This window comes from Amyelois transitella, chromosome 28, assembly GCF_032362555.1.
Source record: "Amyelois transitella isolate CPQ chromosome 28, ilAmyTran1.1, whole genome shotgun sequence".
Lineage (NCBI taxonomy): Eukaryota > Metazoa > Arthropoda > Insecta > Lepidoptera > Pyralidae > Amyelois > Amyelois transitella.
Window position 1 is genome coordinate 2,481,011 of NC_083531.1, and position 12,383 is coordinate 2,493,393.

At 37.2% G+C, this 12,383-nt stretch overlaps 2 protein-coding genes across 2 annotated transcripts; both read left to right on the forward strand.

Annotated features, from left to right (window-relative positions):
- The first annotated feature begins 1,886 nt into the window (after positions 1–1,886).
- LOC106134372 (uncharacterized) lies at positions 1,887–4,359 on the forward strand. The gene is made up of 3 exons (XM_013334398.2): positions 1,887–1,968; positions 2,952–2,991; positions 3,560–4,359. The coding sequence occupies exons 1-3, from the start codon at positions 1,933–1,935 to the stop codon at positions 4,258–4,260; spliced, it is 777 nt and encodes a 258-aa protein (XP_013189852.1). The 5' UTR covers positions 1,887–1,932; the 3' UTR covers positions 4,261–4,359.
- Positions 4,360–7,200: 2,841 nt separating this feature from the next.
- Positions 7,201–11,810, forward strand: LOC106134399 (pneumococcal serine-rich repeat protein). The gene is made up of 5 exons (XM_013334441.2): positions 7,201–7,323; positions 7,645–7,666; positions 7,748–8,176; positions 8,552–9,937; positions 10,327–11,810. The coding sequence occupies exons 1-5, from the start codon at positions 7,282–7,284 to the stop codon at positions 11,727–11,729; spliced, it is 3,282 nt and encodes a 1,093-aa protein (XP_013189895.2). The 5' UTR covers positions 7,201–7,281; the 3' UTR covers positions 11,730–11,810.
- The last annotated feature ends 573 nt before the right edge of the window (positions 11,811–12,383 follow it).

Consider the following 12,383-nt stretch of genomic DNA (forward strand, 5'->3'; position numbering starts at 1 on the left):
AGCCAATGGACTGAAATCCAAGGACGCCGAAAACCGGACCAAGTGGAGAGAGAAGTCGGAAGGCGGACCCCGGGCACCGGAACTTCTGTGGAGGGTGCAACCGGGAACTCGAGAGATGAGAATCATAAACCAACGAGTGTGCATAAAGAGAATGATGATTATGTATGAGAAGTATGCAAGGATCGTGAGCCGTTGAAAGATGTAGTTTCTTCCCAGCTCTACTTGAAAGAGGAATGATTTTATCCCAATTCCAATCAATATTATTAATGCGAAAGTGAGTTTGCTTGTCACCTCTTCTTCTTTGTTCGTTATCTGCTGGACTCTCTTGAAATATTGCGTATTTATAATTAAGATAGAGAATTACATAGGATATTTTGCATCTTGGTAAATCAGTTCTTTTGCGATAAGCCCGTATTCTTTTGTAGGCGTCGCTAAATTCGCGTTTTTACATACATACATACAAAAATGACGCCTCTTTACGGAGGGGTAGGCAGAGACTACCTCTTTTCACTTGCCACGATCTCTGCATACTTCCTTCGCTTCATCCACATTAATAACTCTCTTCATGCTAGCTCGGCGGTTTCGGGTACTTAATTCGCGCTTTTAGGTGGCGCTAATCAGATCGGGCGAAGCTGCTTTTAAAAGCTATATAAATAACTCTGCAAAATTGTTACAGGGTCTTCACTTATTCTCCTATCCGTATGTTTATACGCCAACGGCCAAGTGGTTCCCGAGCATGAAAACCCCGCCATATCTCTCAACCATGACATTACTGTACATGCCAAACACTTCAGAAAAATAGTCCAAGACTTCGTGACTTCCAATCAGAACACAACGGAAGAACAATCCCAGAATATATCTAAAGTTTTAGACGAGTTTTTCAAAAGACTCGCGGTTGATTTGAACGATGTTTTAATGAGCGATAAAGAATGGGTGCAGATGGAGAAAATAGAAGATGGTTTTATGGATGAGAAGTTTGATGAGATAAAGAAGAATATACAACATCAATATCCAGAAATAACTGATAATGCCGCTAACGAAATGATGTATCGACTGAGAAGGAATTTGTTTGAAGCAAAACTACAGTTCGATCAGATAATGGGAGGAAAAAGATTGAGAAAGAAGTAGATGAGGTGCTGTCGTCAGAAGAATATGATTCGTAAACGTTGCGGTGGACTGTAAACCTTTTGGACAAATAAACAAGTAGTATATGGCCTACTTTTGTTTTATTATTTGTATAAGACAGACAAATACAGAAATATCACATTTTTAATATCTCAGATTTTAAATAATTAAATAGTTATTAATATATTCGAGACAGATTACACAGATAGTGTTAGCCCCGAAGTAAGTTCGAGACTTTTGTACTATATTTTATAATAAATAAAAATAAATAGGTACTTATATAGATAAACGTCCAATAACCAGGCCAATCAGAAAATGTTCATTTCTCATCATGTCCTGGCCGGGATTCGAAGCCGGGACCTTCCTGGGTCACAGACAACGCACTACCGCTGCGCCACATCATTTTAAAGAACACTAAAATCATTACGTATGTATTAAAATTAACTATTAGATATATTGGACACCTAATAGTAGTCAATTCTTTTGTCATTTAAGGAGGTAATAATCGTGCACAAACATAAATACATACGGGTCAAACTGAGAACCATTTTTTTTGAAGCGGTTAAAAATGTCTAATGACGCACTTAGATTGTAATAGAATTAAGCAACAGATGATGAATAGATAGGTACTTCACAAAATAAATGACAATAAGTAGGTAGGTACCTATCTAAATAAATACTTAATCTGTTAATACGCACATTACGTATACAAAAACATTTATTCTTATTTGCTCAAATGGCTATTTATTTGTAGGAATATGAACAGTGTTAGTCTCACTGTCGTTCGTAAAGCCTTTATAGGTGACGATGGAGGTCCAAATTTATATTTTGTGTGCGTTTGCTGTGAGTAGATTTATTATTTACCCCGGCCCCGGCTTCGCACGGGTAGCATTTATAGACATAAACCTTCCACAGAAAACCCTCTTTTTGACATTTCAAACACGTACAAAATCCGTTAGCAACTTTCCGAGATTAGTGCTCATACATACTCGTACAGACAGAGAATATAGGAGGACTTTATAATGTGTACTGATTTGTTTATATCTCTATGAAAGGGCTAATAAACTTGGAATTCTTCTTGTAAGCGAAGGGCTAGTCCAACCTCTGTCACTATTTGAATCATAATTCCATCTTTATAAGCCATACAGCTGAAAGTTGCCATTCAGAGTTTTCAAGACTATTGACTCTGTCTACCCCGCAAGGGATTTGGACGTGATTATATGTATGTATTGGATATCTCTCTTTATGGTTATAATTTATCAACCGCCAAAGTAAGTTCGAATCTTGTGTCACGGATTACTATCTCAACGAACTATATTTTGTAATAAATATCAACTTAAATAATTCAAGATAAAGAATGTAAAAAGAAATAAAGTTATTTTTTTTAATTATGATCTAACCGGGGATCGATTTACAGCGCCGAACAGGGCAATTAAAACTAAATTTAATTTTTCTCAAAACTATCCCAAATGATATTAAAAATGCGAAAGTATGTTTATTTGTTGTCACTACACGCGTAATCTACCTCTAAGCAATTGTCTTGAAATTTTTATATATTATTAAGAGTGTGAAAAAGGACACAGGGTACATTTCATCCCGGTAAAAAATATAGTTCCCGTGAGATTTGCGAAAACCTGAAATCTTTTGTGGCGCTAAATGAGTGCGAGCTTTAGATACTGTGGGTAAAAAGTAATTGCTTCTTAATAGGTCGTTTTTGGAAAATTACAACCCTTTTTTTATAATAACACATATTTTGGAAAATAACTTCACTTCATTCATATTAAAATTACATTGAATTTTATTTTTTTAATTTTATTCGTGTTCAGTTTCAGATGATACAAAATGTTGCAGCCATTCCTGCCAGAGGTTATCTTTTTATTTTATTTTTTTTATTTATATTACTTTTTTGTTTTTATTTCAAGCTAAACTATCTTAAAAAACTTAATGTGAGTACTTAAATTATACAATTTTTGTTTTGTTAGTTCGTTTGCTCACGGCCTCTGTGGCGCAGCGGTAATACGGTTGTCCGTGATATCGGAGGTCCCGGGTTCGAATCCCGGTCAGGGCATGATGAGAAACGAACTTTCTCTATTTGGTTTGGGTCTTGGATGTTTATCTATCTAAATATTTATTATAAAATATAGTATCGTTGAGTTAGTATCTCGTAACACAAGTTTCGAACTTACTTCGAGGCTAACTCAATCTGTGTAATTTGTCCCGTATATATTTATTTATTTTCTACTCGTACTTATTTATGCAAAATTTCAAGGAGATGGTCGCAAATTATTTATTTATATTACTTAAGTTAGGTACCGTACAGTCATTGTCGACTGCAGAGAGACTTGACCAATGGATATGAGTATGCAAATTCGTCTTACGACAGAAACATGGCTTAGCTAACATCAAAGATGTAATATTAACTTAATTTTCACAGATCATCCGTACAAACCTGAGCACTGCATCAAAATGGACCAGCAAAAAGAAAAAGAAATAAACAATATAGTGACCCGAATTACAGATTTTCTCAACAACATATCAACTGAATTCGATAATTACGATATAAGATTCATCAAAATCGACATAGAAAGTCACTCTGAAGATGAAACGGAAGAGAAAGAGCTGAAACTACAATTAACTGTTAACGATTGTCTTGAAGATGATGTAGGTGGTGATTCTAAAGAAAAATATGATGATACTACAGTAATAGAAGTTACTAGCGAAGATCCTGATGTTTCTAAAACAATAATTGTAGAGAATATGTCCGAAGAGGTTGCAGAAAAATGTCCTTGTTCTTGCAATGTAGAAAAAAAACATGATGATATAAATACAAACGCAGGTAAAGATAAATTGACGAATAGAGATAATGAATCACCTCCTGTGGAAACTATATGGTTTTTCGATATGACCAAAGATAATGACGAAAATATTTTGATTAATAATAATGTATTGGCTCATAATGAAATAACTGATCGTAATACGAATAAAATACAAAGTAAATATCCTGAATTAATGCCGTTGGAGCTGACAGGAGTGGGTGAAGATGTTTGGGACATTTTGGAAAAACGTTTCAACAATAAACCTCTACTTGTTTATGTTCAAAGTAAAATTGATCAAGACGAATACATATTTTTGTAAAGTAATATTTAAGTTAGATGTGCAAACCTGTTACTCTTAATTCTGCTTGGTAATTTACATCCAAAACTACTTGGTACAATAAATAAATATATAAAATAAACATATTAAATTAAAAACGTTGTTTTATTTTTACCATATTGATCTTGTAGAAAAGAAAATCTCTTCTTGTTCTCTTCCCGCGCAGATTGTAAAAGTCAATCAAGGAAATAAACTTGGGATTCTTCTTTTACGAGTACCTAGGCGATGTGCTAGAGATATTCATTCATATAATCACGTCTATATCCCTTGCGGGAAAGACAAAGCCAGCAGTCTTGAAAGATTGACAGACCACCTTAAGCTGTTTGGCTTAATGATAGAATTAAGATTCACATAGTGACGGGTTGCTAGCCCAACGCGAACGCCTCAAAGAAGAATTCCAAGTTTAAAAGCTTAGTCGCTTTTTACGACATCCATCAGAACGAGATAGAGTGGTCTAATTATTTTTTTTTATTGATGCCGGGAACCACACGGCATATCAGTACTACCACTTTGACATCACATCGGAAATCAACGGCCTCTGTGGCACAGCGGTAGTACGTTTGTCTGTAACACCGGAGGTCCCGGGTTCGAATCCTGGCCAGGGCATGATGAAATAAGATCTTTTTTCTGAATGGCCAGGGCCTTAGATTTTTTAATGTATATAAGCATTTATTATACAATAGGCTATTTTACACCATGTAAAAAAAAAATATAAAAATGCACGTATCTTATAGATTTTGTAAAAAATAAAAGAAAAACATCGATCATTATTCATAAAAGTGCAATATGGATTTTATAATTCAATTTAAAAAATCCTCTTTTTTAATCTGTTCTTCAAAAGTCGAAAACGCTATCCGCCATGTTGGGTACTGACGTGACGTCATACTTTTAGTAAACAAATATCGAATCGAAAACATATTGATGATGTCAGGCTCTGTTTATTTTGAAATTTTAAAATTTCTATCACGTTTTTGGGTTTTTACTCTTTAATAATTTAATAGAATCATGGAAGACGGTTTTGTGAAAGCAGACAATATAAATCTACCGAGGATTAATACGTTGATGGTGGCGAAATTGTTTCTCATTTTAATATCACTTGGCAGTGGAATCCACAATTTTTCTGGTGTTTTTATACTTGTATTCTTGCATTCAGGAACAAGACACCAACAATATGTATTGTAATTCATTATTACAAAAATCTTTTTACTTTAGTCTTACGTAGAGCCGTATTGTTTACTAAAAGTATGACGTCACGAGTCAAAACAGCATGGCGGATGGCGTTTTCGCGCGAAAATACTAAATCATAAATAATAAATCGTTTTTAGAGCACTTTTCGGCTTCAAAAAATTTTAATAAAAATTCTATAGGTATAACACAGTCTCAGGATTGATTTAAAACAGTTTTCAAAAAAGAGTGTAATTTGTCCCGTATGTATTTATTTATTTATTATTTATTGAAATATTCGACTAGAACAAACCGCTGATTCAAACCGAATGAAAGAACTAAGTAAAAATATAACAATCATAATACAAATACATTAAAATCCGAAAACGAAATGTCTCCTGCTTACTCGCTCATAATAACGTACAGTTTAGTTCGCGGGTTTAAATGGAGCGCTCTGATTGGCTCATTCGCTCAAATATTTGCGCGCCAAACGAAAATTTTAATTCCGCGTGGATACATCGGTGTAACTTCGCGGTAATTTGCTATACCTACCTAATTGTTCAGCTTATTCGTATAAAAGGAAGGTTTTCATGGAGAATTATAAATATTTACTTAAACTAGGTAGTAATTTTCATGGAACAATGAATATTAAGCAAATAATGTTATTAATATGTTTATTCAGATGAAATAGCGTGTAGGCTAATACAATAGGCGTTGTTAACACAAGTTTTACGCATTTAAGAAGAAATGTTTGATTAATATATAGTGATTTATGGTTTTAACGTAAAATTTTTACCTATAACATAGATATTAAATAATAAGAAAAACGATACTCCTTTTAGACGACGGCATGCAACCTGTCACTATCTGAATCTCAATTCATTAAGTCATTCACCTCAACGTAGCTTTTGAGATTGTTGGTTTTATTTTCCCAGTAAAGGGTCAGGTCAAAAGTACCCGAAACCGCCGAGCTTGTATGAAGAGAGTTATGAATGTGGATGAAGCGAAGGAAGTATGCAGAGATCGTGGCAAGTGGAAAGAGGTAGTCTCTGCCTACCCCTCCGGGAAAGAGGCGTGATTTTATGTATGTATGTATGTATCTTCCCAGTAAGAGATATACGTATGTTTAAAAGTAATAAGGTTCAATCTCGATCTCAAGCCGCTCATAAGGCTTTTTTTTTGTTAATGTTCTTTACAAAAGTTCGTAGACAAATATATTTTAATTTTGTTCAATTTTGTTCCCGATGTACCTACCACGGAAATATGGCCTCATTCTTAAAAGCCGGTAACCACACGGCACTCTAAGTATAACATTGCAATGCAAATTTGGAATAGACAAGAAAATGTTTATAGAATTCAATAATATATTCAAATGTTGGTTAAAGCTACAGCCATAAATTTAAGCATTGTTATAGACACCTATCACACAGGGACAGTGAAAAATCGTGCGGTATAAAAGGGCCCGGGCTTTGTAAAATTTCCTTCAGTCTTTACTCCAACCAACAGCCGTTTGCGTCCAAACGAAAAACAAACAGAAATACCTTTGTATCGTTGTTACAAAGACTTGAATTTCTATTATCGTACGTAGAAATAGCTTGAACAAAATAATTTCCGTTTCTTAACAAACAAACGTTCGAAAACAGGCAATAATTTTAAAAGAAGAATACATACACACGCCATAATTCTTTATTCAAAAAGAACCGATTGAATGTTTTGTTTATATAAAGTTAATTTATTACTGGCTGTTTACACAGGCCAGTTTAAGAGTATAAAACTTAAAAATTAAGACGAACGGTTATAGTATAACTGACATCTTCAGTGGAGTCAGTACTAACAAAGATGGCGCGTTTTATATTATTCGTGGCCCTTGGTGCACTATGCGTAAGTAAATTAAATTTCCGTATAATATTACCTATTACCTTGTCAACTTAATAAGTTTGGTAGATGCTGAAAACCTTTGGAAAAACTAAAGATATTAGATTTTACATTTCGCCTGTACCGATCCATGAGTAAATGTACTTTTTTTCTCTTATCATCAACAATTAGATAAAAATTGTTGAACTTAGTACGGGTACTACCCTGAAATATTATGTCCTTAAGGTCCCACAATTCTAAAATCCTCTCACTTCGTGATCATATCGGAAAACACAAGTTATTAAGTATTAAATAAGAGATAAATCAATTTTTTTTCAACTTCCACAGATCATAAACGCGAGAGCATTATGTAAGTATGAAAAGTGTATTTTTTTTTTTCTCCAAACACTTAAATTTTTTGACAGCTTTTAAATACTTCTTCTTTTTTCAGTGCACCACCACCATTTGCCCCTAGGCCATAAAGCCTTAGGCCACAAGGCCTTAGGCCACAAATCTCTAGATCATTCCGAATCTAGTTCCGAATCTAGCTACTCTAGTAGCTCCGAGTCAAATTTTGAGTCAAGTTCCGAGTCGAGTTACAGCAACAACTATCAAAATAACAACAACAACAACAATGGTAACAACAACAACGGAAACTATTACAGTAGCTCGGAGTCTAATTATTACAGTAGTTCCGATTCCAACCAAGAATCTAGCTCAGAATCCAGCTATAATAATTACTATAGCAGTTCAGATGCGTCAAACTCGTATGAATCTAGTTCCGAATCCAGTTTTAATAATTATAATAGCAATTCAGGGTCTAGTGCCAACAGCAACTCACAATCATCCAGCTCGAGTGAACAGAACTCAGGAGGCGATGGTAAGTGAAAGTTATTTATAAACATTTATGGAAATTCTCTCAACATCTTGCTCTTACGAAAACTTCAATTACCTACAGATATCTGTCAAAAATTACAACAACATATCAATCAACAATAACACATCGTTCACCATAGATACACATACATATTAAAGTACCTACTTAATTTTATAATTTGTGATTGCAATAGTAATCCACATGTTATATAAATTTTTGCTTTATCTCTAATTTTTAAATGAAACAATAAATTAAAACAACGCCCAAGGATCCTATCTAAAATCAGATAATAACTACACACACAATATCAACAAATAACTCACATTTATGTTATTTTAAAACTGCCTTTTAATAAATAAATAATAATTATTGCTTCAGGAACGGGCGCCTGGAAGAAAATATGGCAGTTGTACCAACAGTACTTGCAAAAAGAGACCGCAAGCAACAGTCAATCTTCAAGCAGCTCTAGTAGTCAATCTAATTCCAACAGTAACAATGGACAAAGCTCAAGCAACGCTGGTTCTGCAAGTCAATCTCACGCCAACAGCGGTGCCAATAACAATGGTCAATCTTCTAGCAATGCAGGATCAAGCAGCCAATCTAATGCCAATAGTCAATCCAATAATGGCCAGAGCTCAAGCAACGCCGGGTCTGCAAGTCAATCTAACGCCAACAGCGGTGCTAATAACAATGGTCAATCTTCTAGCAATGCAGGATCAAGCAGCCAATCTAATGCCAATAGTCAAACCAATAATGGCCAGAGCTCAAGCAACGCTGGTTCTGCAAGTCAATCTAACGCCAACAGTGGCACCAATAACAATGGTCAATCTTCTAGCAATGCAGGATCAAGCAGCCAATCTCATGCCAATAGTCAATCCAATAATGGTCAGAGCTCAAGCAACGCCGGCTCTGCAAGCCAATCTCACGCCAACAGCGGTGCTAATAATGGTCAATCTTCTAGCAATGCAGGATCAAGCAGCCAATCTAATGCCAATAGTCAAACCAATAATGGCCAGAGTTCAAGCAACGCAGGGTCTGCAAGTCAATCTCACACCAGCAGTGGCACCAATTACAATGGTCAATCTTCTAGCAATGCAGGATCTAGCAGCCAATCTCATGCCAATAGTCAATCCAATAATGGTCAGAGCTCTAGCAATGCTGGTTCTGCAAGTCAATCTCACGCCAGCAGTGGCACCAATAACAATGGTCAATCTTCTAGCAATGCCGGATCAAGCAGCCAATCTAATGCCAATAGTCAAACCAATAATGGCCAGAGTTCAAGCAACGCCGGGTCTGCAAGTCAATCTCACGCCAACAGCGGTGCTAATAAGAATGGTCAATCTTCTAGCAATGCAGGATCTAGCAGCCAATCTAATGCCAATAGCCAAACTAATAATGGTCAGAGCTCAAGCAACGCCGGGTCTGCAAGCCAATCTCACGCCAACAGCGGTGCTAATAACAACGGTCAATCTTCTAGCAATGCAGGATCTAGCAGCCAATCTAATGCTAATAGTCAATCCAATAATGGTCAGAGCTCTAGCAATGCTGATTCTGCAAGTCAATCTCACGCCAACAGCGGTGCTAATAACAATGGTCAATCTTCAGGACAGTCTTCTAGCAATGCTGGATCAAGTAGTCAATCTAATGCCAATAGTGGTACCAACAATGGGCAAAGCTCAAGTGGTGCTAGCTCTGGAAGTTCTGCTACAGCTGGTTCCGGAGCTGGAGCTGGATCAAGACCTCAGACCGGCCCAGCCCGTCCAGGTAATATTTTTAGGTTTGCTATAAATATATAAAGGAAAAATAAATGAAGGGTTAATCATTCATTTGTCAATGACATCAAAAATAACAATATGAGGAAATTAAAAATCTGAAATCTTCTTCCGAATGTTCTTATAAAAGTTAATACTATTGCCAACTACAACTAAAACTACTTATATAAAAAAAGATGATCACAAACTAAAATTAAATTTACAAATTGTACAGTCCCTGCATAGCATCGACTTGCGGGAGTGTGCCCAGAAGACTGGCAGCATTGCCATTTTGAATGGCAATGCTGCATTGCCCACTAAATATTATTGTCGTTAATTTTCATTCGAACCCAAAATACAGCTTAAATGAAAAATCTTTGATAACATCAAAATAATTTACAGGTCCACGACCACTAACAGGAGCTTCTTCAACGTCATCTAGCCAGTCGAGCTCAACCAGCACTAGCCAAGCTGGTTCCTCGCAGCCAGCGCAATCATCATCATCATCTAGCAGCCAATCAACTGCTTCTAGCACTGCCGGAAGACCAGGCACTACCACGGTATATACGTCAAATGGAAACTCAGGTCAACCTGGACAGACGACAACTACCACAACTTACACGTCCTCACGAGGTGTTCCACAAGGTTCCTCAGCCGCAGCGGCAAGCTCTTCTGCTGCCTCTAGCTCTGCCGGACAAAATTCCGGTAGACCAACATCAGCTGCGGCCTCATCCAACAGTGCTGCAGCCGCAACCAGCTCATCTGGGTCATCAACTGCTTCAAGCTCATCCAATTCTGTATCAGAAGCATTTGCCGCTGCAAACCCTAATTTGACTGAAGATCAGCTTTGGGAATTGTGGCTTTGGTATCAGAATAAGAACCGCCAACCTGGCACGCAAACAGGGTCAAGTGCCTCATCCAGCAGTTCTTCAAGCGCTTCGAGCTCATCCCGACCAGGCTCAACAACTTATACTACAACTAATGAACAACCAGGAGAATCAGGGGAAACCATTACTACTGTCACTTACACGACTTCGCCTGGACAATCAGGGTCAACAGCGTCGTCCAGTAGTTCATCAGGAGCTAGCAGCTCTGCTGGTAACGGAGTTCGACCTTCCCAATCCGGAGCAAATGCGTCTTCAGCCAGCCAATCTTCAGCTACCAGCACTGCGAATCGACCAGGTCAAACTGGATCCAGCGCCTCATCATCTAGCAGTTCAAATGCTTCAAGTTTAGCCGGACGACCTGGAACCACCAAAACTTACACAACAAATGACCAGGGAGAACAGGAAGAGACTATAACGACCATCACTTACAACTCATCCCCAGGGCAATCAGGTTCGTCAGCATCGTCTAGTAGCACATCAAATGCCTCTAGCACTGCTCAGTCAGGTTCTGCAGCTCAATCCGGGTCTAACGCTTCATCAGCAAGCTCTTCCAATGCCTCAAGTTCAACTCAGACAGGCGCAAACGGCAACTCAGGACAAAAGACTATTATATACACGACTTCAGGCAATGACGGGTCACAAGGTTACGGACAGGGAACTTCAGCTTCTTCATCCAGCTCATCAAACGCCAGCAGCAATGCTGGAACTGCTGGAAATCGAGGCTCGACTGCTTCTTCAACGGCCTCTAGCGGATCAACAGCGACCAGCCGGGGACAGTCGGCAGCCAGTTCAAGTTCCAGCTCTTCAGCTACTGCTGGAAACTCACCCTGGACAAGGAGAGGGAAGACCAAGATCTGCGTCTGCTACGACGATTTGCACGATATCCCTGGGAACGTGCGCGCGCAAGTCGGCGCTTAAACGCCATCTTGTTTAGCGACAAAATGGCGGATTTTGTATTGAGTTATTTATATAATAAATCTGAGCATTTTGTGAGCATTACATTTTTGTATTTATTGGAAAAAAAAACTCGATCCTTACTTTCTGTGGTTGGGAACACTACAATCTTAAAACTAGAAAAAAGAAATAATCTTAAATCAATTCAAAAGATTCCTTTATAATAATAAAACGTAGATAATAATAATTTTGAGAAATCCAGTTAGTCTATAGTAACATAGACGATATATTTTGTGCCAAATTTCAATCAAAATCAATGCAGTTTGGTCATGTCATGAACCAAAATACCTTTCCTTATTAAATTCCTCTATACCTTTAAGTATGGACATCACCATCAGGTGATGATATGATGATGACCTGAAAGTGAGCTTGGTACCTACCAAAGTAACAAAGGTTTTTAGTTCTTCTGTTCAAATTTTCTTGTAAAGAAATCCCAATAGGTATAGGGTACTCTTTTTTACTGTACATAATCACGTCTTTATACCTTTCGGGGTAGACACAGCCAGCAGTCTCAAAAAGACTGAAATGCCACGCGTTCAGCTGAATGATTTAATGATGGAATTGACATTCAAATGCTAGCCCATCGACTAAAGAAGAATCCCAGGCTTGTTCTCTCTC

What these genes read in the sequence shown, in the direction of transcription:
- LOC106134399 (XM_013334441.2), top strand. Translation starts at nt 7,282, where the DNA reads ATGGCGCGTTTTATATTATTCGTGGCCCTTGGTGCACTATGC. An exon ending in CATAAACGCGAGAGCATTAT is followed by an intron (nt 7,667 to 7,747) that starts GTAAGTATGAAA and finishes TTCTTTTTTCAG; the next exon opens with TGCACCACCACCATTTGCCC. An exon ending in ACAGAACTCAGGAGGCGATG is followed by an intron (nt 8,177 to 8,551) that starts GTAAGTGAAAGT and finishes TTATTGCTTCAG; the next exon opens with GAACGGGCGCCTGGAAGAAA.
- LOC106134372 (XM_013334398.2), top strand. Translation starts at nt 1,933, where the DNA reads ATGGAGGTCCAAATTTATATTTTGTGTGCGTTTGCT. An exon ending in ATATTTTGTGTGCGTTTGCT is followed by an intron (nt 1,969 to 2,951) that starts GTGAGTAGATTT and finishes ATTCGTGTTCAG; the next exon opens with TTTCAGATGATACAAAATGT. An exon ending in TGCAGCCATTCCTGCCAGAG is followed by an intron (nt 2,992 to 3,559) that starts GTTATCTTTTTA and finishes TAATTTTCACAG; the next exon opens with ATCATCCGTACAAACCTGAG.